Below are 24,423 nucleotides of genomic sequence, written 5' to 3'. Positions count from 1 at the left end.
GCAAGGAGGCCAGTCTCAGTGTGTGGGAGGAGATGGTGAAAATAAAGCAGCAGCTGTAGCCAATCAATGGGTCTCAGTTCCCAGGCAGATGTAGTTGCAGCATTCCTTAGAGTGAATGTCCACCCGAATGAGTCTTTAAAAAAGAAATCTTATTTTAGGATCAATGAGTTACTTATCATTTCTTTCAGTACAGCTCTGGTTAGAATAATAGAATCCTGTAACTATAAATTACCCATGATTTTCTTATTATAGTTGATTTACAATGTTGTGCCAATTTCTGGTGTACAGCAAAGCAGCCCAGTCGTACACACACACACGCATGCACACATGTGTGCACGCACACACACACATGTATGACCCAATCATACATACATATACATTCTTTTTCTTGTATTATCTTCCATTGTGGTCTGGAGACTGGATATAGTTCCCTGTGCTATACAGTAGGTCTTCATTGCTTATCCCTTCTAAATGTAATAGTTTGCATCTACTAACGCCAAAACCCCCATGCATCCCACTCCCTTCCATCTCCCTCTTGGCAACCACAAGTCTATTCTCCTTGTCTGTGGGTCTGTTTCTGTTTTGTAGTAGGTTCATTTGTGCCGTATGTTGGAGTCTACATGTAAGTGTTTTATATATGGTATTTGTCTTTTTCTTTCTGACTTATTTCACTTAGTTTGAGAATCTCTAGTTGCTTCCATGTTGCTACAAATGGCATTAATTCATTCTTTTTTATGGCTCAGTAGTATTTTTTGTATGTATGTATCACCTCTTAATCCATTCATCTGTCAGTGAACATTTAGCTTGTTTCTATGTCTTAGCTATTGTGAAAAGTGCTGCAGTGAAAATAGGGGCACATGTATCTTTCTGAATTATAGTTTTGTTCAGATATGTGCTCAGAATTGGGATTACCGGATCATGTAGTAGTTCTACATTTAGTTTTCTGAGGAACCTCCATGCTGTTTTCCACAGTGATTGTACCAATTTACATAGAATAAGATTTTTTTAGGAGAATGGAACTGGAATTTCTTATTAATTTTTTTTACATTTTATATAATGATTTTAATTTTTTTCACTATAGCTGCTTTACAGTGTTCTGTCAATTTTCTACTGTACAGCATGGTGACCCAGTTACACATACATGTATAGATTCTTTTTTCTCCCATTGTCATGCTCCATCATAAGTAACTAGACATAGTTCCCAGTGCTACACAGCAGGATCTCATTGCTAATCCATTCCAAAGGCAATAGTCTGCATCTATTAACCCCAAGGATCTCATTGCTTATCCATTCCAAAGGCCATAATCCTCATCTATCAACCCCAAGCTACCAATCCAGCCTACTCCTTCCCCCGCCCTCTTGGCTACCACAAGTCTATTCTCCAAGTCCATGAGTTGCTTTTCTGTGGAAAGGTTCATTTGTGCCATATATTAGATTCCAGATATAAGTGATGTCATATGTTTTTTGTCTTTCTCTTTCTGACTTACTTCACTCAGGATGAGAGTCTCTACTTCCATCCATGCTGCTGCAAATGGCATTATTTTATTCTTTTTATGGCTGAGTAATATTCCATTGTGTGTATACATCACATATTCCTAATCCAATCATCTGGCAATGGACATTTGGCTTGTTTCCATGTCCTGGCTATTGTGAATAGAGCTGCAGTGAACATTTGGGTGCATGTGTCTTTTGATTTTTAAATAAAAATTAGATCATGATGATTTAACCTAAGGGTTAAATTAGCTTGGATTGGATTTTTAAATCCAGTTTTACTTAGTTTAAATCTAACTTTGCCAATGACTGGACATACAACCTTGGACAAGTTATTTAACTTCCCTAAAGGTCTTGTTTGAAGGAAGATAATAATACCATCTTCAGAGTGTGCTTGTGAAATTATATAGTATTGTATCTGAAACATTCCTAGCACCATGCCTGACAGTAGTACAAATGGCAAGAGTTATTGTTCTTATTGTAATTATAGGATAGAAGGTATTAAGTGTATTAGTTACTATTATAATTACAAGGAATGGAAGTAATTTGGTATTAGTCTTTAATCTGAGTTTCTTTAAGACATTGTTATTTGTTCATTTTCATGATTCAAATATCAAATTCATTTATGGACTATGAATGAAAATTAAAATATTTTGACTACTCTTTCAGGATGGGTATGGTCATATATCATCTTTCCCTGGGTCATTTTTCCTTCAACATTGCTTCAGTATTAAACAGTCTGTGATATTATTTGTAGACTCTCACAGCATCTTATCAGCAGCAATTTGGCATAATTATCACATGGTCAAACAGAAAACAAGTCTGTTCTTCAGTATTTTTTTTTTTTTTTTTGGCCATGCCCATGGCACACAAAAGTTCCTGGGCCAGGTATGGAACCTCAGCCACAACAGTGACAATGCCAGATCCTTAAATCACAGAGCCATCAGGGAATTCCTCTAGTATTTTCAATTGGCACATAATTCCCTAATTCTTCACATCATTTATGCCCTCTGTGACTCTATGGAGTTAAACTAAGGAATTTACTCATCTATCTAGATATCAAGCATTGACAGTTGATAGAAAAAATAATATGACTCTCACATATGCTTTAAATGTTGATAAATGGTATTATGACTAATGAAACATTATCATTTGAGAGTTAAAGTAGTTCAAAGAGTTTATTCATCACTTCGTAATTGTCTAAGCCATAAATATGTAAATGTACCATGATTACCACATAAGGTATGTGAATTTTATTAATGTTTTCAAGAGGCACTTATTTGGGGTTTTTTAATATATAAAATGATTAGATTTCTTTCAGTGATTAATTAATTCAATTTGTCTAGGATCCGAATGCAGTCTTTTTTTTTAAATTACTCAATGAATTTTATTACATTTGTAGATGTACAACAATAATCACAAACAAATTTTATAGCATTTCCATCCCAAAACCTCAGTGCATCCCCCTACCCTACAACCTGTCTCATTTGGAAACCATAAGTTTTTCAAAATCTGTGAGTCAGTATCTGTTCTGCAAAGAAGTTCATTGTGTCCTTTTTTTAGATTCCTCATGTAAGCGATAGCATTTGATCTTGGTGTCTCATTGTCTGACTGACTTCACTTAGCATGATAATTTCTAGGTCTATCCATGTGCTGCAAATGCCATTATTTCTTTCCTTTTAGTGGCTGATTAATATTCCATTGTGTATATGTACCACATCTTCTTTATCCACTCCTCTATCAACAGACATTTAGGTTGTTTCCATGTCTTGGCTATTGTATATAATGCTGCAAGAACATTGGAGTATATGTGTCTTTTCGAGTCATGGTTTTCTCTGAATAGATGCCCAGGAGTGGGATTTCTAGATCAAATGGGAATTCTGTTTTTAGTTTTCTGAGGAACCTCCAATTTTCCAAAGTGGTTGTACCAATTCACATTCCCACCAACAGTGTAATAGAGTTCCTCTTTCTCCACACCCTTTCTAGCACTTATTGTTTGTAGACTTTTTTATGATGGCCATTCTGGCCAGTGTAAGATGGTACCTCATAGTGGTTTTGATTTGCATTTCTCTAATAATTAGTGACGTTGGACATGTTTTCAGGTGTTTTTTGGCCATCTGTATGTCTTTGAAGAATTGTCTGTTTAGATCTTCTGCCCATTTTTTTGATGGGGTTGTTCATTTTTTTTGTATGGAGCTGCAGAAGGTGTTTATAAATTTTGGAGATTAATCCCTTGTCATTTGATTCATTTGCAAATATTTTCTCCCATTCTGTGGGTTTTCTTTTCATTTTGTTTTGGGTTCCTTTGCTGTGCAGAAACTTTCAAGTTTAATCAAGTCCCATTTGTTTATTTTGGTTTTTATTGTCATTACTCTAAGAGGTGGATCTGAGAAGATGTTGCTCTCATTTATGTCAGAGAGTGTTTGGCCTATGTTTTCCTCTAGGAGTTTTATAGTATCTGATCTTATATCTAGGTCTTTAATCCATTTTGAGTTTATTTTTGTGTATGGTGTTAAGAAGTGTACTGATTTCATTCTTCTACATATGGCTGTTCAGTTATCCCAGCACCACTTATTGAATGGGCTGTCTTTTCTCCATTGTTTATTCTTGCCTTCTTTGTCATAGATTAGTTAACCGTAGGCGTATGGGTTTAATTCTGGGCTTTCTGCCTGTTCTACTGATCTATATGTCTGTCTTTGTGCCATGACCATATGGTTTTGATGACTGTTGCTTTGTAGTATAGTCTTATGTCCAGGAGCCTGATTCCCCCAGCTCCATTTTTCTTTTTCAGGATGGCTTTGGCTATTCTGGGTCTTTTGTGCTTCCAAACAAACTTTAGAATACTTTGTTCAAGTTCTGTGAAAAATGTCTTTGGTAATTTGATAGGGATTGCATTGAATCTGTAGATTGCCTTGAGTAGTATAGTCATTTTGATAATATTGACTCTTCCAATCCAAGAGCATGGTGTATCTTTCCATCTGTGTCATCTTGATTTCTTTCATCAGCATCTTATAATTTTCAGAGTACAGGTCTTTTGTCTCTTTAGGTAGGTTTATTCCTAAGTATTTTATTCTTTTTGATGTGATGGTAAGTGGGATTATTTCCCTAATTTCTCTTTCTGCTCTTTCATTATTAGTATGAAATGCAGTTAATTTCTGTGTATTAATTTTGCATCCTGTCACTTTGCCAAATTCATGGATGAGCTCTAACTGTTTTCTGATAGAGTCTTTAGGATTCTCTATGTATAGTATCATGTCATCTGCAAATAGTGATAGTTTTACTTCTTCCTTTCCAATTTGGATTCCTTTTATTTCTCTTACTTCTCTGATTGCCGTGGCTAGGACTTCCAAAACTATGTTGAAAGAGGCTCTCATGTTGAAAAGAGTGCAAACCTTGCCTTTCCTAGTTTTACAGTTTGGATTTTGGATGTCTTTTTGTTTCTTTCTCAGTAGCTGTCTTAATGCTATATTCTAATCATATACTATATTCTAATCATTTGTAGTTAGCAAGTGGATGCCTAGGAGTTTTCTGGTGTCTTAGTGCGTTAAGAATCCAGCATTATCACTGCTGTGGCTTGGCTTCAGTCCATGGCCTGAAAACTTCCACATGGCTTGGGAGCAACCAAAAGCAAACAAATGCATGCTCAAATAACATTGGAATGAGGTTGAATTTACATTGCACTGCCGTATTTCCTCAGCCAGTTCCTAGCACTTGCTTGTGGGAATAGAAGAACAGAAAGCCCTGCAGCTGATGACTTTATCTAAAACATAAGAAGGTTGGAAACTAACCATTTGTCATTGTGTCCTAAATGGCACGGCCATTAACAACAATCTGTTACCTTCTCTCTTGTAGATGGCAATGTGGTGGAGCCTGACATGTCTGCGGGGTTTTGCCCAGATCACAAGGCAGCCATGGTTTTGTTCCTTGACAGGGTCTATGGAATTGAGGTTCAAGATTTCCTCCTCCATCTTCTTGAGGTTGGCTTTCTGCCAGATCTCCGGGCTGCTGCTTCTTTAGATACGGTAATAATTTGAGCAATTAACTTCCATGACTTTTGACACTTTAATCATTGCCTTTTGATATTCTTTAATTGATTTACTCATTCATTCATTTATTGTCACCAAATATTTATTGAGTGCTCTTATATTTATAGGCAAGCAGAGGGTAAACAGAAAATAGACTAAAAACTCAAGGAATTCACTGAATAGTGGAGAAAATGGACAACCTTGAGAGTAAGATGAGAATTCTGGAGTTCCCACAGTAGCACAGCAAGTTAAGAATCTAGATTTGTCTCTGCAGCAGCATGGGTTTAATCCTCAGCCCAGCACATTGGGATAAGTAAGAATCTGGCATTGCTACTGCTGTAATATAGGTCACAGCTGCAGTCTGGGTTTGATTCCTAGCTTGGTAACATTCATGTGCCACGGGTGCGGCCAAAGAAGAAAGAGTAAGATGAGATGCAATGGAAGATGATAAGTTTATGTAGTTTATGTAGTCCTGATTCGTGAGTTCACAATGACTCCTATTCACTTCTAAATTTACATGAACAATTATGCATCTCAATAAAAGCAATTAAAATATTAAGAAGGTTTAATAGACATTGTTAAGTCATGCTAATTACAGTGTCATCGTGGTGCCTTCATTTGTTAATGTACATACAGTTTCACATCTGTCCTGTGAATCCAGGGGCCTCTATGGAGAATCTGCCATTATTGGTATAAATGTTCTACCATTTGAAACATTATAAAATAAGCCAAATCTGTAAATGTTATAGTAGCTATAATAATACCTCCTTTTATTTTTCAACTAAATGAGTCTTTTTGATATCAGAGGAAATCAGATCTTGGGTTGGCACTTGGTCCCTCATTTATGAGAAAAGAATCATAAAAGTGAAACTACATTTTTTTTTGTTTTTTTTAGTTTTTTTTTAGTTGTTTTCATGTGGCATTCTGAACCTCAGTGGTCCAGTTTATAATCTGGCAAAGGTAGTCAGCCTTTGACTGTTGATGCTGATGGACATGAACAAAAATACAAATCATATTAGTAGATAGAATTTAGAAGGAATTTATGAATTTGAGATCTAATATGAGAATAACCCCCTTTTTCTCACCTCTGCTAGAAAGGGAAGCACTCACATTATTTGATGTCATTAGTGACTTCATCTTTCATCCATCCTATGCTTGATATTTTTTGCAGAACATGAACCTCTTGGCTCTTAGAAGAGATAGCTGTTACTTCATTCATTTTTACCTGTTGTGAGCAATTGAAGATTTTTTTATTGTTTTTCGTGGTGACAAAGCATATGAAACCACAGTTAAAGCTGTAACAGAGGAATACATTTCCATGTCATATATTTGTGTCATTTTCTAGATAGTGAAATTGTATGTCAAAACATGGATCCTTTTTATTTTCTTTATGGCCACAGCCATAGCATATGGAAGTCCCCTGGCCCAGGGATTGAATCTGAGCTGCAGCTATGACCTATACCACTAGTGCAGCAATGCAGGATCCTTTAACCTACTGCACCGGCTGGGGATCGAAACTGTGCCTCTGCAGCAACCCGAGCCACTGCGGTTGGATTCTTAACCCACTGCACCACAGTGGGACCTCCAACATGTGGATCCCTTTGAAAGTTGTCTCCTGCTCAACGCAAATGACTGTCTCCTCTCTGATTCATTTTTAGGCCGCTTTGAGTGCTACAGACATGGCCCTGGCCCTCAATCGGTACCTGTGCACAGCCGTGCTGCCTCTATTAACGAGGTGTGCTCCCCTTTTTGCGGGCACTGAGCACCATGCCTCCCTCATTGACTCGCTCCTTCACACTGTGTACAGACTTTCTAAGGGCTGCTCACTTACCAAAGCTCAGCGGGATTCCATAGAAGTGTGTTTACTCTCCATTTGCGGGTGAGTGGGCGATGAGGTATCTACCAAGTTTCTTCTTCTTTAAGAAAGAGAATTGACTCACTCTGTGGTTCATGAGAAAGAGTTATGAATGCTGGTAACCATTCTGGGTCAAAGAAAAAATTAGTTCATTTTATGGATTATTGCGTGAGTATTACCAGAGCACCCTTGCTCCTGGTCCAGTTCAGGAGTGTTCCCCTAAGGCTCTCTCTGGCTATCTAGTCATTGGATATAGGGTTGGACCGATGATGTTCTGGATGTTGGCGGGTGAGGTGACTGTGTAAGAAGACCCTGGACACGTTAGTGTGAGTTAATAGATCCTCCCCTTTCGATGGATGATAGTTTTTAACCCCTCTTCCAGAAGAGAAAAGAAAGAGACTTATTAAAATAATATATTAAAACAATATTAGAATATTATCAATGTGTGGCAGTCATGAAGACTGATTATTTCCTCCAGCCTGGAATTCTGCTTCCTAGAGATAATTGTGTTTGAAGGTCTTACTCTGAAAACCAGAAACCTGTCTCCTCCTTGTGAAGTTCTGATGGTGAAAGTGACAGTTTCTCAGGCCCCTAGCTAGGGTAATGGTTTCCTTCTAATTGACAGGAGTTGTTGGAGGTAAAACCTTGTGGCCTTCCAGTATGTTGGTGAAGGGAGGTTTTTTACTCACCGTCCAAAGGGTGTACAGGTTTGGGAGCCAGATGGGACTGAGGGAAGTTAAAAAAAAAAAAAATAGGAAATTAGTTCATACTCTGATTTTAGTTCCCTGACCCTAAAAGTCTGTAAAATGGGATCAAAATATCTATCGCACAGACTTTTTTGTGAATGTTAAATGAGGTAAAGCCCGGGATTGCCCAACACAGTAAATGTCCACTATGTGTTAGTTTTTTTTCCCTTCCTCCTCTGGCAGAATTTCTGTCTCAGTCTTTTTCTCTTCCTCTTGTTCCCCTTCTTTCTTTCTGCTTCTAATCTAGTCCCTGGAGACCCTCTAGTGGAGTGAGGGGAAGAAATTTTGCTAAATGAACAGAAATAGTGAGGTCTACAGTTGTGAGTAGTGAAAAGGGGCGGGACAGAAAGGAGCATCTCCTGCAACAAATAAGGATCAGTCTTCAGATCACAGGGCTAGAGAGGGGTTGGAAATGTAACCTTTTATAAAATGATGTAACTGTGGGTTAATCTTTGGACTAGGAACCCCTAAAATGAATATCGTCTGGAGAGAGATGGAGGCCCAAGGCCTTGGCCTGTGTAACCTAGTCTAATGAATTATCTACTTAAACATGGTCAGATGTTCATTATTAAAATTAGCTTTGTTCCACCAGCCAATTGAGACCTTCCATGATGCAGCACTTGCTCAGAAGATTAGTGTTTGATGTCCCATTATTAAATGAACATGCAAAGATGCCTCTTAAGGTAAGTGTAGGAAATGTTTGCTGTCATTTGATTCCTGGGTCTTCTGCCTTTGTTTCCTATTACAATATGCACATCTCTTAGATTTATCATATTTGATCATAGATGCTGGAAAAAATTTCTTCCAGTTATTGAAATGGGCATAAAACGTGCACATCAACATAAAGTAAACAAGTAATAAAAGACCATAGAAAATCCTAAAATTGGTTTACTCTAAGTCAGTGGAAATGGAAATCAGTGGGGAAAAATGGGCCACAAGAGAAAGGGGGGGACCAAGATATTCTTAGGCTGGAAAACATGGTAATAAGCCTGGCCTTAAGTATTAACAACCTCACAAGATAAAGAGCAGGCTTTAAAAACAATGTGTTCGAAGTTGCGAATCAAATGACAACTTCCTAATATCATTTTATAAGGGTCAAAAATAATCTTTTCTGTAGATGCATTTACAGTTTGTCACAGAATATAGAAAAGTCCCTGACATTTTTCTCTGCACATCCCTATTATCCTGTTTATGTGTCTCATTCTGTCTTAGTGATTTGGGACTATTTTCATGTCATCTCATATCCCAGTCCAGATTTAGGATTAAGATATTACATGTATACTGGAGTTCCTATTGTGGCTTAGTGGAAACGAACCGGACTAGTATCCATGAAGGTGCAGGTTCAATCCCTGGCCTCGCTCAGCGGGTTAAGGATCCAGTGTTGCTGTGAACTGTGGTGTAGGTTGCAGAAGTGGCTTGGATCCTGTGTTGCTGCGACTGTGGTGTGAGCTGGGAGCTGCAGCTCCAATCTGACCCCTAGCCTGGGAACTTCCATATGCCACAAAGCAAAAAAAAAAAAAAAAAAAAAAAAGATAATTAGATGTGTACTAATACATGATCAGGAGCTTGGTCTATGCATGGAGGTTGTTGCCCTGTAATGGACTTTTTGTAGGTGACAGTTCTGCTCTGCCACCTAGTAAGCATCATTTTTTTCTCTTGACCACTCAGCAGTGCCATGAAAAGAGGTTTGAGGTAAAAATGAGCTACCATTTCTGGAACTGCTCTTTTATGCTAAACATACCTAAATATTTAACAAAATACCCTTTCTGTATGAAAATTGATTTTGGTTGAATAAACTTAGAGAAGTGAGTGAATTATGTAAAGTAAATTATATCCTTTCTAAAAATCCCATTTTTATAGGTTTTATCATGTACAGTCCTGCTTGTCATGCAAAATTCTCTTGATACAAATGAGCTGGTAGACACCTGAAAAACATACATTTTCACTTAATGTGACAAACCTCTTTGTGTTAGAGATATTCCCATGTTCCTTCAAGCAAATTAGATCTCAATTTTTCATCATTTGAGATTCCTAAATTATGTGTGTATATATGTTTTGTAACTGAAAGAGAGACCAAATGAGAAGAAATATTTTTACAGTAAGAGATGTAGATAGCTTTAAAAAGGGTAACCCTCATCAGTTTATTTCCCCCTTAGATACAGGAAAAGAATCCAAAAATTTAAAGTTGATTCAGGAGTTCCCATCGTGGCACAGCAGAAACAAATCTGACTAGGAACCATGAGGTTGCGGGCTCAATCCCTGGCCTCGCTCAGTGGGTTAAGCATCTGGCATTGCTGTGAGCTGTGGTGTAGGTCACAGACATGGCTTGGATCCTCCTTTGCTATGGCTGTGGCATAGGCCATCAGCTGTAACTCCAATTCACCCCCTATCCTGGGAACTTCCATATGCCCTGGGTACAGTCCTAAAAAGAAAAAAAAAAAGTTGATTCATGAAGATCATTTTATGTATTCGGCAAGTAGTTGTAAATATTTGTTAGTGTATAAGTCCAGAACATATTGTCGAAAGAGTTACCCAGTAATTGAAAAATTCTGTTCACATCTTTGAACTTTTAGTTTAGTCCTTTAAAATATGTCTAGGTAAAAATCTTAAGCAATATAAGATAATAAATTACATCCCACACCACCAAAGAAATATAAAGAAATGATTGAAGTAGGGCAGTTTGGGAAGTTTACTTAGAGATGTAAGTTCTGAGGCAAATTGTGAGGTGTGGTGATTAAGGAAGGGGAAAAAAGGAAGCAAAAATATTCAGAGAATCTCTTCCCTGGGAATGCACATTTTAGGTGCTGCATCCTAGAGATATTTCCATGTGCCTCTGGGTCATCTTGACATCAGTTCTTTTTTTATATGTGTGGATTCATGGGGATAATAAGTCATAAAATTGTGAGTAAATGATAGCAACTAAAGTAGAACTCAGGGATACACAGATACCCTAACAACCTCCTAAAGGATGCTGTTCAAGATAGACTTATTTGTGAAATTGGGCATTTGGTCTTCAAACTGTGATGAGCATTAATTTTTAAAGAGGCATCATCTACAAGGTAATTCTATTCTCCAAAAGAATCTGTATGAGATTGAGCAATTTAATTTCAGTTGGCCTTATTAAGTGACAGTAAATGCCCTTTGGGAAGAAATGGAAAAACTGCCAGAGGTGTCTTAGCTCAGTTCTCTTATAATTGTTTTCCCACCTAGCTGCTGACAAATCATTACGAAAGATGCTGGAAATATTACTGCCTGCCTGGAGGGTGGGGAAACTTTGGCGCTGCCTCAGAAGAAGAACTGCATTTATCAAGAAAGTTGTTCTGGGGCATTTTTGATGCCCTGTCTCAAAAGGTAATTTAATATTTTGGGGCTTTATTTGGTAAAATAATTAGAAAGCTATGGCCTCAAGATAAGATAGTATTCCTAGTAGAATCATGAAATGCTCTCTTGACTTATCAAGACTTGACGTAGTTTTCTTCTTTCTTTTGATTTATAACAAATGTTGAACATGCAGTTTATGTTGACTTTTCATAATCGTAATGATCATGTGTTCTATGTGGTCAGAACACTTTTTGACTTTAAAATGGCTAAGCATTTTAAGAAATTATGCATGTGGGTTAAGTTTGCTTTGGGCTTATTTGGACTCAAACCCTCTCTGGTCAGTCACCTCCGCAATCTTAGAAGCCTGAAGAAATCCTACCAAATATAAAAATAATAAATATTAAATCTCATAAAATTGTCATATTCCAGTGGCCTTACTGACTTTCCACACTTGGCTGCTATGGCGATTTAAGTATCCCACTCAGTGTTACTTAGGTACGTGACATTCCCTTAAAGTTGCCATATGTACAGTGAATAGTTCAGATACTTTCGGAGAACTGGATCATAGTGTTTCAGAGAAAATCAGAACAACGTGCTTTGTATGCTTACACTTAACTTATTAATCAAAATCAGTTCAAATTCCCAAACAGACACCATCACGTGACCTGAATAGTATAACCAGAAGTTTGCTACATAATGAGGGAAGTTAATCTGTGATGATGTTTGGCAGCTATTTTCACTGTTTTTCCTTGTTGAATTGCTTTTGCTAAACTGAGAGGCCTTTTACATAGAAGGTATTTTTAGAAGAACTTGCAGCTTTAATTTAAAATTGTGAAATAGGGAGTTCCTATTGTGGCGCAGCAGAAACGAATCTAACTAGGAACCATGAGGTTGTGGGTTCAGTCCCTGGCCTCGCTCAGTGGGTTAAGGATCTGGCGTTGCCGTGAGCTATAGGGTAGGTCGCAGATGGGGCTTGGATCTGGCGTTGCTATGGCTCTGGTGTAGGCGCGCAGCTACAGCTTGGATCAGACCCCTAGCCTGGGAACCTCCATATGCCGTGGGTACAGTCCTAGAAGAAAAAAAGTAAAGTGAGGTAACATTTTAAAATAATTATTTTTGAATTTAAAAAAATCAACAAATCAAGTTTAACTAATTATGTGATTACTATACAAATACCTCTCCTCAGAAATTTTGATTGTGCCTATTTCCTATGGAATTTCTTTCTCAGTTCAGAATTTTATTTTTCATACCTTTGTATGGAATACAGATCAGTGAAAATTTCGTATTCTCTGGAATACTTTAGGTATTTTTCACATATTGTCCTTATAATGTGGTGCAGCAATAACCTGTAACTAATTTTAAGGATTGTAGTCCTCATTGACTGAAATTATGTTTATGTTGAAAAGATATGTTAGACACTTAGAATATTCAAGTTTACTCTGTTTCAAAAATTGGAGAATCAACTTTCAAAGAAGAAAATATTTTATTCCTTTTCTGCTGCAACTGCAGTAAAAAGCTTCAGTTTCTCTTAAGCTTGTTAGGATTTCAGGCTATATTTTCCATTTTCTAGAGAAAATGGGGAATCGAGTTAGTCCATGGTAATTCCAATTTTCTCATACCAGCTACTGTGATCACGTTGACAACTTTTGCTAAATAGTAATAGAGTATTTATTTTTTGGTCCTCCATTTCTTCCCAGAAATATGAACAAGAACTTTTCAAACTGGCACTGCCTTGCCTGAGTGCAGTTGCGGGAGCTTTGCCTCCAGACTACATGGAATCAAATTATGTCAGTATGATGGAAAAACAGTCATCAATGGATTCTGAAGGGAACTTTAACCCACAACCTGTTGATACCTCAAAGTATGGACTCTTTCTATTGCAGCAGATTTTTATTGTAAATGATGTGTGAAGTCTGAAATTGAATAAGGTACTAAAGTGAACTTTCTCTAATCCATGCCCCCTTTGAATTGGTATCCTTTTAATAGGGGTCCCTTTACCTGATGAAATGATAGTAATAATAATAATAATGATTATACAAACATCAGAAATAGATAAGATGTACCTTCTAAGAGGTATACCCTTAATATTATCAGGATTCTCTGTACGTAACTACCTGGTAATACCTATAATAATGAGAATCAAGAAAGCATATCAGTTATATTTGTAGTGGGAATTTTACCCTAAGTGTTTATTAATGATTGCAGCCAACCTCTGTGTAGAGTCTTTGACTCTGCATGCTCCCAGCATGCAGTGCAAAGCTCTGTCTTTATCTCTTTGAGCTACTGGCATCACTTCACCATCACTCCATCCCCGCAAGGCCTGGGGTTAGCAGCTGATGTTCAGCATTGTGAAGCACAGCCTGAGAGTGAAGGGAGTAGCAAATGAGAATATCTGCAGAAAATTCAGCATGCAGTTAGAATGCAGTGTGACAGCCTTCACTACAGATAAAATGTTATTTAACATTGTGAAAGTTCTTCCATGTACCTGGTTGCATAAACTGTTCTACAGATAGGATGTTTGGGCACAACAGGTGCTTGGAGTCTCAGCATTTTTCTTGTTGTTAATGTCTTTAAGTAGAATCATGGTTTCCCATGTGCAAGGAAGCTTCTCTCCAGGCCACATTATCTTATTCATTTCATGGTAACTCAACAGAATGAGTATTAGCAAGGTAGTCACTTGGTGGTTACTATCCAGGACATCTGAATTGGCTTGGGAGGTCAACTGTGAGGCCTCTGGGTGGCCCCCCAGCTGGTTTAGCTTCTGTAACCAGATCATAATTTCAACCCAAGTGGTATGCCATTAGTTTGATAATGCCTTAAATTTGCATGTTTGGTATTTGATGACAGTCCTGTGAGAACAGACTCTACCCCCCAGTATTTGGCTTATGTGATTGATCCTTTGTATCTCTTCTAAAGTAAGTAAACCAAAATATCACATGTTCACATTCCTACCTGGGTAAGTTTATGGTTTGCTAACATGCAATGTAATCCAGGATTTTAAAATAACATCAGAACAATGTCATGGCTTGGGTGTTAATTAATTCAATTCAATTAATGAATAAGTGTTGGGCATGTATATTAATTTACCTCGTCTTACCCCTTTGGGGATCTCCTAACAGATTAGGTTTGTGTAGTGATATCAATAATTCCTACATCTTTGTGATTTTTACATAATGTTTTTTAAGTATGTGTGTTGTGTCATAAAGTTTAATTACTAACTGATAACTCTTGCTGAAAAAGAACAGTAAACCACCTCATTATAATAGGTCTTACTTATAATTCTATACTCAAAGTTAATTGCATTAATAAATTACTTTCATTTATGAATGGAATTACAAACATTTTTAATTTTCCATTCCTAGATAATATGTGATATTCCCAAATCTTATATTTACCATCAGACTTGGTCATAATTGTATGGACTCAACATCCATTCAAGAGATTAAATATTTTATTTAAATGTGAAAGAAATCTAGAAATGGCATCAAAATCATAAAGCATGAATTGCTTAATTACTTTTCCCTATATTTCATATTAGTAATATTTCAAATTTATACATAGACCATTAAAATTTAAAACCATTAACACATAAGTAGCTTTACGCAATTAATTTAAAATTAATTTTAGTACATTTAAAAAATCTAACCTGTCAGATTTCAGCAGTCTTTTACCCATTTATAAGTGTTGTAGAAGAGGCTTAAGTTCAAAAGGAAGAGTAACTTCAGAGAACAAATGTGGGAGGAAAGTATGCCTTTAAGCTTGTGAAACCTCACTATATCTTCATTCCGGCTTTAAAAAAATTTGGTATAATCGATTGTCCTCTTTAAGTACATTTTAACTATTTTTATTTATACTATGTGTAATCGTTATTGTATATAACTTATATTAAGACAAAGTATGAATCAGTATAAGATGAGCAGATAGAATATTATCTGCTTGATTTTTCTTACGTTGTTCCTACAATATGGGAAAGTAATACCTTGTTAAAACAATTTTTTAACAGTTATGCATCAAATGGGATTTAAGCAATCATAAGCTGTGAGTAAATTATTAATATAATTCCCTGTAAATCCTGTGAAAGTCAAGCCTTTTTTCTTTGTTTTTCTCATAGTATTACAATTCCTGAGAAGTTGGAATACTTCATTAACAAATATGCTGAACATTCCCATGACAAGTGGTCAATGGACAAGGTAAAAGTCAGAATGTCACATTCTAATTCAGTAGTGACTATGCCTCATAACTGATCATGGCTCAGATATTTCTGGCTTTGACAACTTTCTACTTCAAAGCGAGGGCTTTAGGTTATGAAAGAACATTTCATTATAATTTGACATATGAATTAAAAAATTGTGTTCATAAAAAACATAGTGTTAAAATTAAAAAATCCATTAATTAAATCAAATATAGGTTTTATTTTGTTGGGGGTGGTGGGAGTGCACCTGAGGCATATGGAAGTTCCTGGGCTAAGGGTTGAATTGGGGCTGCGGCTCCCAGCCTGCACCACAGCCACAGCAATGCCAGATCCGAGCCATGTTTGTGAACCACACCAGAGCTCACAGCAACGCTGGATCCTTAACCCACTGAGCAAGGTCAGGGATTGAACCTGCATCCTCATGTATACTAGTCGGGTTCATTACTGCTGAGCCACAATGGGAACTCCCTAAATATAGTTTCTAAACATACCTTTTTTGTAGGAGTAAAAAGTAATAATCAAGAGGGGCTTCAGTAAGGAATGGTGACTCTGCATCCAGAGATCATTTAAAGGAACTTTAGCTTTATGTGTAGTTTTATTTTAGATAAAATCGTAAAAATTATTAATCAGAATATTGTGATTATTTACACCTTCTATTCTTTTCTTATATTTTTGTGTTTTATTTTTTATTGAAGTATAGTTTATTTATAATATTTTGTTAACTTCTACTGTGCAGCAAAGTGATTCAGTTATACATATATATTCTTTTTCATATTCTTTTCTATTACGATTTATCTCAGGATATAGAATATAGTTTCCTGTGCTCTACAATAGGGTCTTGTTATTTATCCATCCTGTCTATAATAGTTTGCATCTGCTAATATCAAAACCTCAATCCTTCCTTCCCCTAGCCTTCTTTCCCCTTGACAACTGCAAATCCAATCTATGTCTATGAGCCTGTTTCTGTTTCATAGATAAGTTCATTTGTGTTGTATTTTAGATTTCACATATAAGCGATATCATATTGATACTTGTTTTTGTCTGGCTTACTTAACTTCATATGATAATTTCTAAGTCCATGTTGCTGCAAATAGCGTTATTTCATTCTTTTTTATGGCCAAGTAAAATTCCATTGTATATATGTACCATATCTTCTTTATTCATTCCTCTGTCGGTGGACATTTAGGTTGCTTCCATGTCTTGGCTATTGTAAATAGTGCTGCAATGAACATAGTGCTGCAATCATCCTTTCTAATTATAGCTTCGTCTGGGTATATGGCCAGGAGAAGAATTGCTGGATCATATTGCAACTCTATTTTTAGTTTTTTGAGGAGCCTCCATTCTGTTTTCCATAGTGGCTACACTGCTTCTGTTGTATTTCTTACTACTAAGTACATCTATAGGTCACTTACACGGCAAGATGACATTTTATTTGCATTGTCAAGAAAAGAAACCAACCCGAATGAGATAACTAAAGCAGCTGCAATTGGTGACATAAATCCTACATATGTTACATATTAGGAGATTTTTCTGGAGGAAGCATTATACCAGGATAGTCACATTTAAGTTGAGCCTAGTTACACTTGAGAGAAGATGGTTAAAAGAAGTTTATCAGAAAAAATTAAGTTAGATGATGCATGGATCTAAAATAAGCATGTTCTGATTTGGTGAAATGAAAATCACAACAGCACAAGTTCCAAAAGATGCTTATGTTACATAGCAATTCAGTATCACTCTGTTAAACTCAATATTGTTTCAATCCTTGCCCTGGCCAGCCAGTCCCTTAACCCCTCTAGGGAATCCCCTTTTTGTTTTGTTAAACATGTGGCCCTTTTTTTGGTAATCTAATTTACTAGGTAAGTAAGTAAGAGTTAAGTGCCTGTTTTATATAGACTCTTCTAGGTACTGAGCTGGTGTGGGTGATGAGGAAATTTATAGGAAGGCAGTCCTGAGCTATTCCAGCTATTCCACAATCTAGACATGAAATAATACAAGGGAACAGTGATATGTGCAAATTATATGGGCAAAATAACAACTGTGTTGAGAGGTCATTGGATGTAGGAGTGGACAAAACAATTATTCAGGGAAGCTTCCAAATAAAACAGTTGCTCCAGATTCCTCTTTAAAAAAATGAGTGTTTGACATACGCATGTCACAGGTCGGGGCCCTAAAGGGACCAAAATTAATATCATGGGGGCCATGGAACTTGCATCTTCCCCTTAGGGAAGACACTGACGTAAGGAAGACTGGGTGCTTTTTTTTAATTTGGTGAATTTTATTATATTTATAGTTGTACAGCCTTCATCACAACCCTAATTTTAGAACATTTCCATCCCAAGCCCATGACTGGGTGCTTTTATTCTCTGGATATAAAGATTTGTTACAGGTGATTACTCAAAAATATACTGACTAGAATGAAAATCTTTATATTGACATATGCTGTACCACATTCAAACTTTAATCTTTATCTTGGTTCATTTTAGATTTATTTATCAAGTACATACTTCAACACATGCACACCTAAATGAATACATGCAGAACAAATTTGCCTTTTTTTTTTTTTAGTTGGCAAATGGATGGATTTATGGAGAAATATATTCAGATTCATCTAAAGTTCAACCATTAATGAAGCCATATAAACTATTATCTGAAAAGGTGAGGATGTTTTTTTTCCAGGTTATATAATTTTAATATATGGGGTTCTTTGTTATGTAAATTTCCCATTAAAATGTCTATTTTATATATACTGTTTTTACCTTTTCTCAAGGTCCCATTCTTCAGTTTTTATCTATTATCTTTGTCCCTATAGTCTCATTTTCTATCAGTGTTTCATTGGTTATTCAATTCTGTACTTGAATAAAAAACAGTGTTTTTCTGTTTCTTTTTGATTTTTATTCCTCTCCTATATTTTTAAGAACTTTAGAAAATATTCTTATGATTCTTAAAAGAGTTTTTGACAAGGGAAATATATTTGTAATATGTAATATATTTTAATATGCTTATTAAGCTCATATTTTGCTTGATCATACCCCCCTTTTTTTTAGGAAAAAGAAATTTATCGCTGGCCAATCAAAGAATCTTTAAAAACTATGCTGGCTTGGGGTTGGAGAATTGAAAGAACACGGGAGGGAGATAGCATGGCCCTCTATAACCGCACTCGTCGCATTTCTCAGACGAGTCAGGTAAGAATTGCAGTGATGAACCCACTGTTTAGATTTTTTTTCAAATAATTTTAACATTTCACATAATGATTTCATTTTCAAAAGAAATAATTTGAAAATTCTGGAGACTGACTTAAGTTTAGAAGGGGGACAACTATGGTCCTTTTTCTTTTAATTTCAAGTGAGCTTAAGCCTGGGGTAAAGTACTGGAGTTTACGTATCAGGCTGTACTTGCCCTGATGCTATTATAGGAGTACCAGAGGATAAAGGCTTGCAGTTCTACTGTGAAGGATGTAGGATGTGTTTCTTAACCACAATTAGGTCCTCTAGAGAACTTTGGTCTCCTTTCCAGTAAGAACTGAAGGTTGCTTCTTAGGGGCCGGAGGGGTGATCAGACAATAGTGATCTAGATTCAGACCCCCTGTGGATGTTCCACACAAGTGAACTGGAACTCCTGCCCACTTGGAAAGCAGGAGACATCTCTGAGTAACACAGGGGACAACCAGACAGGCAGAGCAGGGGTCATCTTTGAGTAGCACAAGCCAGGGGGTCATGTCAAGGACATTCAGTCAGCTTAGCAAGGCATGATTGTGGAGCTTCTGTGCCCAAGGTGGTAGAGTAAGGATGGCTGTGACCTGGAGAGACTAGGGTCCAAGGTGGGGACCAAGAACCACCTGGCCCTTTCATTTCTCCTAGGAGCTGAGCCTGTTCTTGTCCCTTTCCAGACTGCTTGGGCTTCTGCATTCTATTTAACTAAAATAATATGCTTATTATTGCTGCTTATACACATAACATTTCTGAAGAAAGAAAAGGTGCTCAAATCACTTTTCACATGCCCCTATTCAAAATATGCTGTTAAATGTACTAAGTTGTGATTTGGGTGTATTTTACATGAAATACTCTTCAGTGTCATGAAGGTGGAAGCTATAAAAGCATATCTTACCTTTCTAATAGGTAGGCATACATTTCTAACTAAATTACATTCTGGGAGTTCCAGTGCAGTTCAGTGGTAAGGAACCCAACTAGTATCCATGAGGATGTGGGTTCGATCCCTGGCCTCACTCGGTGGGTTAGAGGACCCAGGGATGCTGTCAGCTGTGGTGTAGGCCTGCAGCTACAGCTCCAACTGGACCCCTAGCCTGGGAACTTCCATATGCCATGGGTGTGGCCCTAAAAAGCAAAAAAGAAAAAAAAAAGAAAAGAGAAGAAATTACATTCTGTTTTTATCTGTTTGAGTGAATATTGAGCACAAACTGAGTACTAGGCAAAAAGAATACAAAAATAATAAGATCCAGTTCTGCTCCTAAAGACTGACAGTTTTGTGTTAGAGACAATTAAGTTAAACCCACCACACAACAAGATTGAGGCTAGTGGTATGGACAGAATACTCAGAATGCAAAAAAGGACTCATCTCTTCTTTCTTCCTCTGTAAGTTGTATAGGAAATTAGGAAATTATTATGTAATGGGAGTGACTTTAAGCTTTGCCAGGGAAAAATAGATTCACACTTAATAGCAAAAATTATGTGCTCTAATTAAAAATTGTCTATGTAAAATGAGAGCATGCCCTTTGAAACAATAATGGTGCCATTTTTCTGAGCCAGCACTAAAGATTAGAAATGGTGTAAGGCAGACAGGAAGAGAGACCTGTCTCTTAGCCAGGAAAAGCAGGGCCTATAAAAATGTGCTAGAGCACAGCTCAGAGAGGCAAGGGAAGGGCTGCAGCACAGAGGAAGGCCTCCCGTTCTCTCATAGCTGCCTTTGTCATACCTTTTCCCACCACTGCTCAGAGCTGCTAAGTATGCCTCTGCCTGTCCCATCTCTAGGATTCTTCAAGTGCCAAGAAAGTGAGAACAGCACAAGGCTAGCCAGGCCCTCCTGAGGACTAAAAGAACCCATAGATTTCATATTTTTATGAGCGTCCCTGCAAAAACACTGTAACCGGTGATGAAGTGTAACAAATTCCAGAATGAGGTTGGGTCATGTCAGATATCATATCTTCCCTCAAACTTAACAAACTGAGGCTAAAACATTGAACCTTATTACAGACTCTGTGAAGTAGAATGCACAAGCTATAACCAATTTATTTTCAGAAAAAGATTACCTTTTTTCAGCCCCCAGGAAACTCATAGTTATGTTTTGAGGAATTTCAATACACTTTCCTCAAGATGGCTGAAAAAAAAATTGTGTATGAAGTATGTATTTCCCCTTTTCCTTAGCCCCTACCCCCGTTAGCTCCTAATGTTGTTTTTGGTGCCCAAAGTCCTCAACACATGTTATTAACTGATGCCCATATAACCATCTCTCTCTTTTTTTTTTAATTGTTATTTCCCCAATACAATTTTTTTTTCTACTGTACAGCATGGTAACCCAGTTACATGTACATGTATACATTCTTTTTTCTCACATTATCCTGCTCCATCATAAGTGACTAGACATAGTTCCCAGTGCTACACAGTAGGATCTCATTGCTAATCCATTCCAAAGGCAATAGTTTGCATCTCTTAACCCCAAGCTCCCAATCCATCCCACTCCCTCCCCCTCCCTCTTGGCAACCACAAGTCTGTTCTCCAAGTCCATGATTTTCCTTTCTGTGGAAAGGTTCATTTGTGCCGTATATTAGATTCCAGATATAAGTGATATTCGTATGGTATTTGTCTTTCTCTTTCTGGCTTACTTCACTCAGTATGAGAGTTTCTAGTTCCATCCATGCCATATAACCATCTCTTAAGTTATTGGTTTTCACAGTGACATGTGTGACACATAGCAAATATTGTTAAATCTCCTATGTCATTTTAAAATATTAGGAGGTGCTTATGCCAGAGACATAGTGTACAAATTAAGAGGGATGATTCTGGAGGTGTAGACCACTGGGATTTCAAACCACTTTCTAGAAATATACCACTAGGTGTGTTACTTAATCTGTTGGCCTCACTACACTGTAACTCTTATTATTACCATTCTTATTTAAATATTTTTAATACCACGGTTTCTTCAAAGGTAAATAAAAGAGTGTGTTTGCATTTTTAGTACTTTGATCTCTTAGTAGTTAAAAAAAAAAAAAAAGAATAGAAAAGAATAGGGAGTTACTGTTGTGGCTCAGCAGTTTACAAACCCAGCTAGTCCACGAGGATGCAGATTCAATCCCTGGCCTTGTTCAGTGGGTTAAGAATCTGGCATTGCCCTGAGCTATGATGTAGGTCATAGATGCAGCTCAGATCTAGCATTGCTGTGGCTGTGACATAGGCCAGCAGCTGCAGCTCCAATTGGACCCCTAGCCTAGGAACTACCATATGCAGCAAGTGCAACCTTAAAATTTGGGGGGGAAAAAAAAGAACATTTTTATCAGTATCAGAGATGGAGATATATCACCACAAATACATTGATAATCCTTGTCATTATTTTCACACATTCTTGAAGCATAAACCAGCATGGTTTGAAATATGAAAATAGATTGCCATTTCTTAATTGCTAACTTTATAGTATTATCATCTTATCCAGTTATCATCTTGCCAGACTCCTTGTCTTTTCTTCTCTTCATTACCGACCTCCGATGTGATTATAAACACATTTTTCTATTATGTAATGGATATACTCTTTTGAATAAATTAAAAAACACTTATTATAGCATCACTTCATAGTCAGGGCTGTATGTGGATGAATGGAGGTCACTTGCTCACTAGGTTCTGGGACTGATTTTCTCAGCTTCCTTCTACTGGGATAGCGTTTCCTCTGCAATGCAGAAGTAGCCTGTGTTTAACTCAGCCATACCTGGCACGGCCTGGTGGGATTAAAATCCTGGCCTGCCCATGGACTAGCGAGCTTGTTTGTGAGTGCAGGCAAATTGCTTAAACTTTCTATAGTGCAATTTTCTCCTTTCTAAAATGAAAGAGAAAAGAGCATCTAATTTAAAAGGTTCTTGTGAAGATTAGATGTTGTCAGGCTTATAAATCACGTAAGAGTGATGGGCGTTTATTTTGGTGTTAGACCTAATTATGATCATTATTATTTTATGTGGATCAGTAATATTAATGTCTTGCTTTTACCATGAGCACCCCAGGAATCATGATTTCAGGAAATTTACCACTCAATTAGGACTATGTAATTAGCATATTAAGATAATATATGTGCATGCAAAAAACCCCAATAATTTGATCGGATATAGAGCAGAGTGTATCAATGCTGAGAGAATTAAAAGTGAGGAGATTCTAAAAAATGTGTGGATTTTGACTTTTTGGTAGTGATCACTCAAGTGAGCACAAGAGGAGGACATTTCTGACAATTTCAGGTATATTCCACAAATTTTTCAGTAGTTACTTATTTTACCCCCTAATTTTAATTTCTTTTCTTATATCTAGTTTTTATTACAAATGTCAAGTATCAACTATTTAAACAAGTGAAAAAAACTAAGTCTGTAATCTGAGGAGGAGAGGAATCTAGAAATGAAACGAGAAAGTTTTACCTATCTTAACAGGCTGAAACATAGGAAGGATTCATTTATTCTCTCAACGGATATTTCCTGCACACCTGCTCCGTGCCATGCATTATCTTAAGCTTTTCAGCTGGTCCATGAACAAAGTAGATAAAAACCTCTGCTCTCATGGAGCTTATATGCTAATGGGGAAGGTAAACAATAGATATAAATAAATTACATACTAGGGTCAAAATGTGATAAATATTATGGAAAGAAGAAACTTATCATGGAAAGGCAGACTGCGAGTGCAATGGGGGAGTCGTATAGCATTTGGGATGGGTTGCAATTTCATATAGGGTTGTTGGAGTAGATTTCATGGAGAAGATAAATTGAGTAGACCTGAAAGAGGCGAGGGAGTTAGACATATCTGGGGGAAGGATGCTCCAAGCCTTTCACATGCTCTCAGTTGGAATGTGGTCTGGTATGTGTGAGGAGGGTCAAGGAAGCCAATGAGGTTGGAGCTGAGTGAGTAACTTGAATAAGGTAGAAGTGGGGGTATGGTGGGGGGAGAACTCTAAGCAGCCAAATCAGGCAGGACATCAGGGGCCATTTTAAGAAATTTGATAAGTTCTTTGAAGTCAGACAGAATTACTTTAAAATCTTGATTCTGCTATTTACTATTCATATGATGTAATGACTGGGAAAATACTTTTAATTATTTGGAACCTATTTTTTTCCTCATTTTAAAATGGCAGAATGCAATATCTCCTTTTCTGAGATATTCTATTTTATTTATTTATTTATTTATTTATTTATTTTTATTTTCCCACTGTACAGCAAGGGGGTCAGGTTATCCTTACATGTATACATTACAATTACATTTTTCCCCCACCCTTTCTTCTGTTGCAACATGAGTATCTAGGCATAGTTCTCAATGCTACTCAGCAGGATCTCCTTGTAAATCTATTCTAAATGTGTCTGATAAGCCCAAGCTCCCGATCCCTCCCACTCCCTCCCCCTCCCATCAGGCAACCACAAGTCTCTTCTCCAAGTCCATGATTTTCTTTCCTGAGGAGATGTTCATTTGTGCTGGATATTAGATTCCAGTTATAAGTGATATCATATGGTATTTGTCTTTGTCTTTCTGGCTCATTTCACTCAGTATGAGATTCTCTAATTCCATCCATGTTGCTGCAAATGGCATTATGTCATCCTTTTTT

At 37.0% G+C, this 24,423-nt stretch overlaps 1 protein-coding gene across 1 annotated transcript in view; it reads left to right on the top strand.

Moving 5' to 3' along the window:
• Nucleotides 1-24,423, top strand: part of RYR2 (ryanodine receptor 2) — a 754,552-nt gene that overhangs the window by 550,458 nt on the left and 179,671 nt on the right. The window contains 8 exon segments of the mRNA XM_021072683.1: nucleotides 5,344-5,513; nucleotides 7,175-7,395; nucleotides 8,710-8,800; nucleotides 11,328-11,468; nucleotides 13,136-13,299; nucleotides 15,550-15,628; nucleotides 18,196-18,285; nucleotides 18,675-18,812. Coding sequence (XP_020928342.1) covers nucleotides 5,344-5,513; nucleotides 7,175-7,395; nucleotides 8,710-8,800; nucleotides 11,328-11,468; nucleotides 13,136-13,299; nucleotides 15,550-15,628; nucleotides 18,196-18,285; nucleotides 18,675-18,812 — 1,094 coding nt within the window.

Source organism: Sus scrofa, chromosome 14 (assembly GCF_000003025.6).
Source record: "Sus scrofa isolate TJ Tabasco breed Duroc chromosome 14, Sscrofa11.1, whole genome shotgun sequence".
NCBI classification, from domain to species: domain Eukaryota; kingdom Metazoa; phylum Chordata; class Mammalia; order Artiodactyla; family Suidae; genus Sus; species Sus scrofa.
This window is presented reverse-complemented; position numbering and strand designations above follow the sequence as displayed.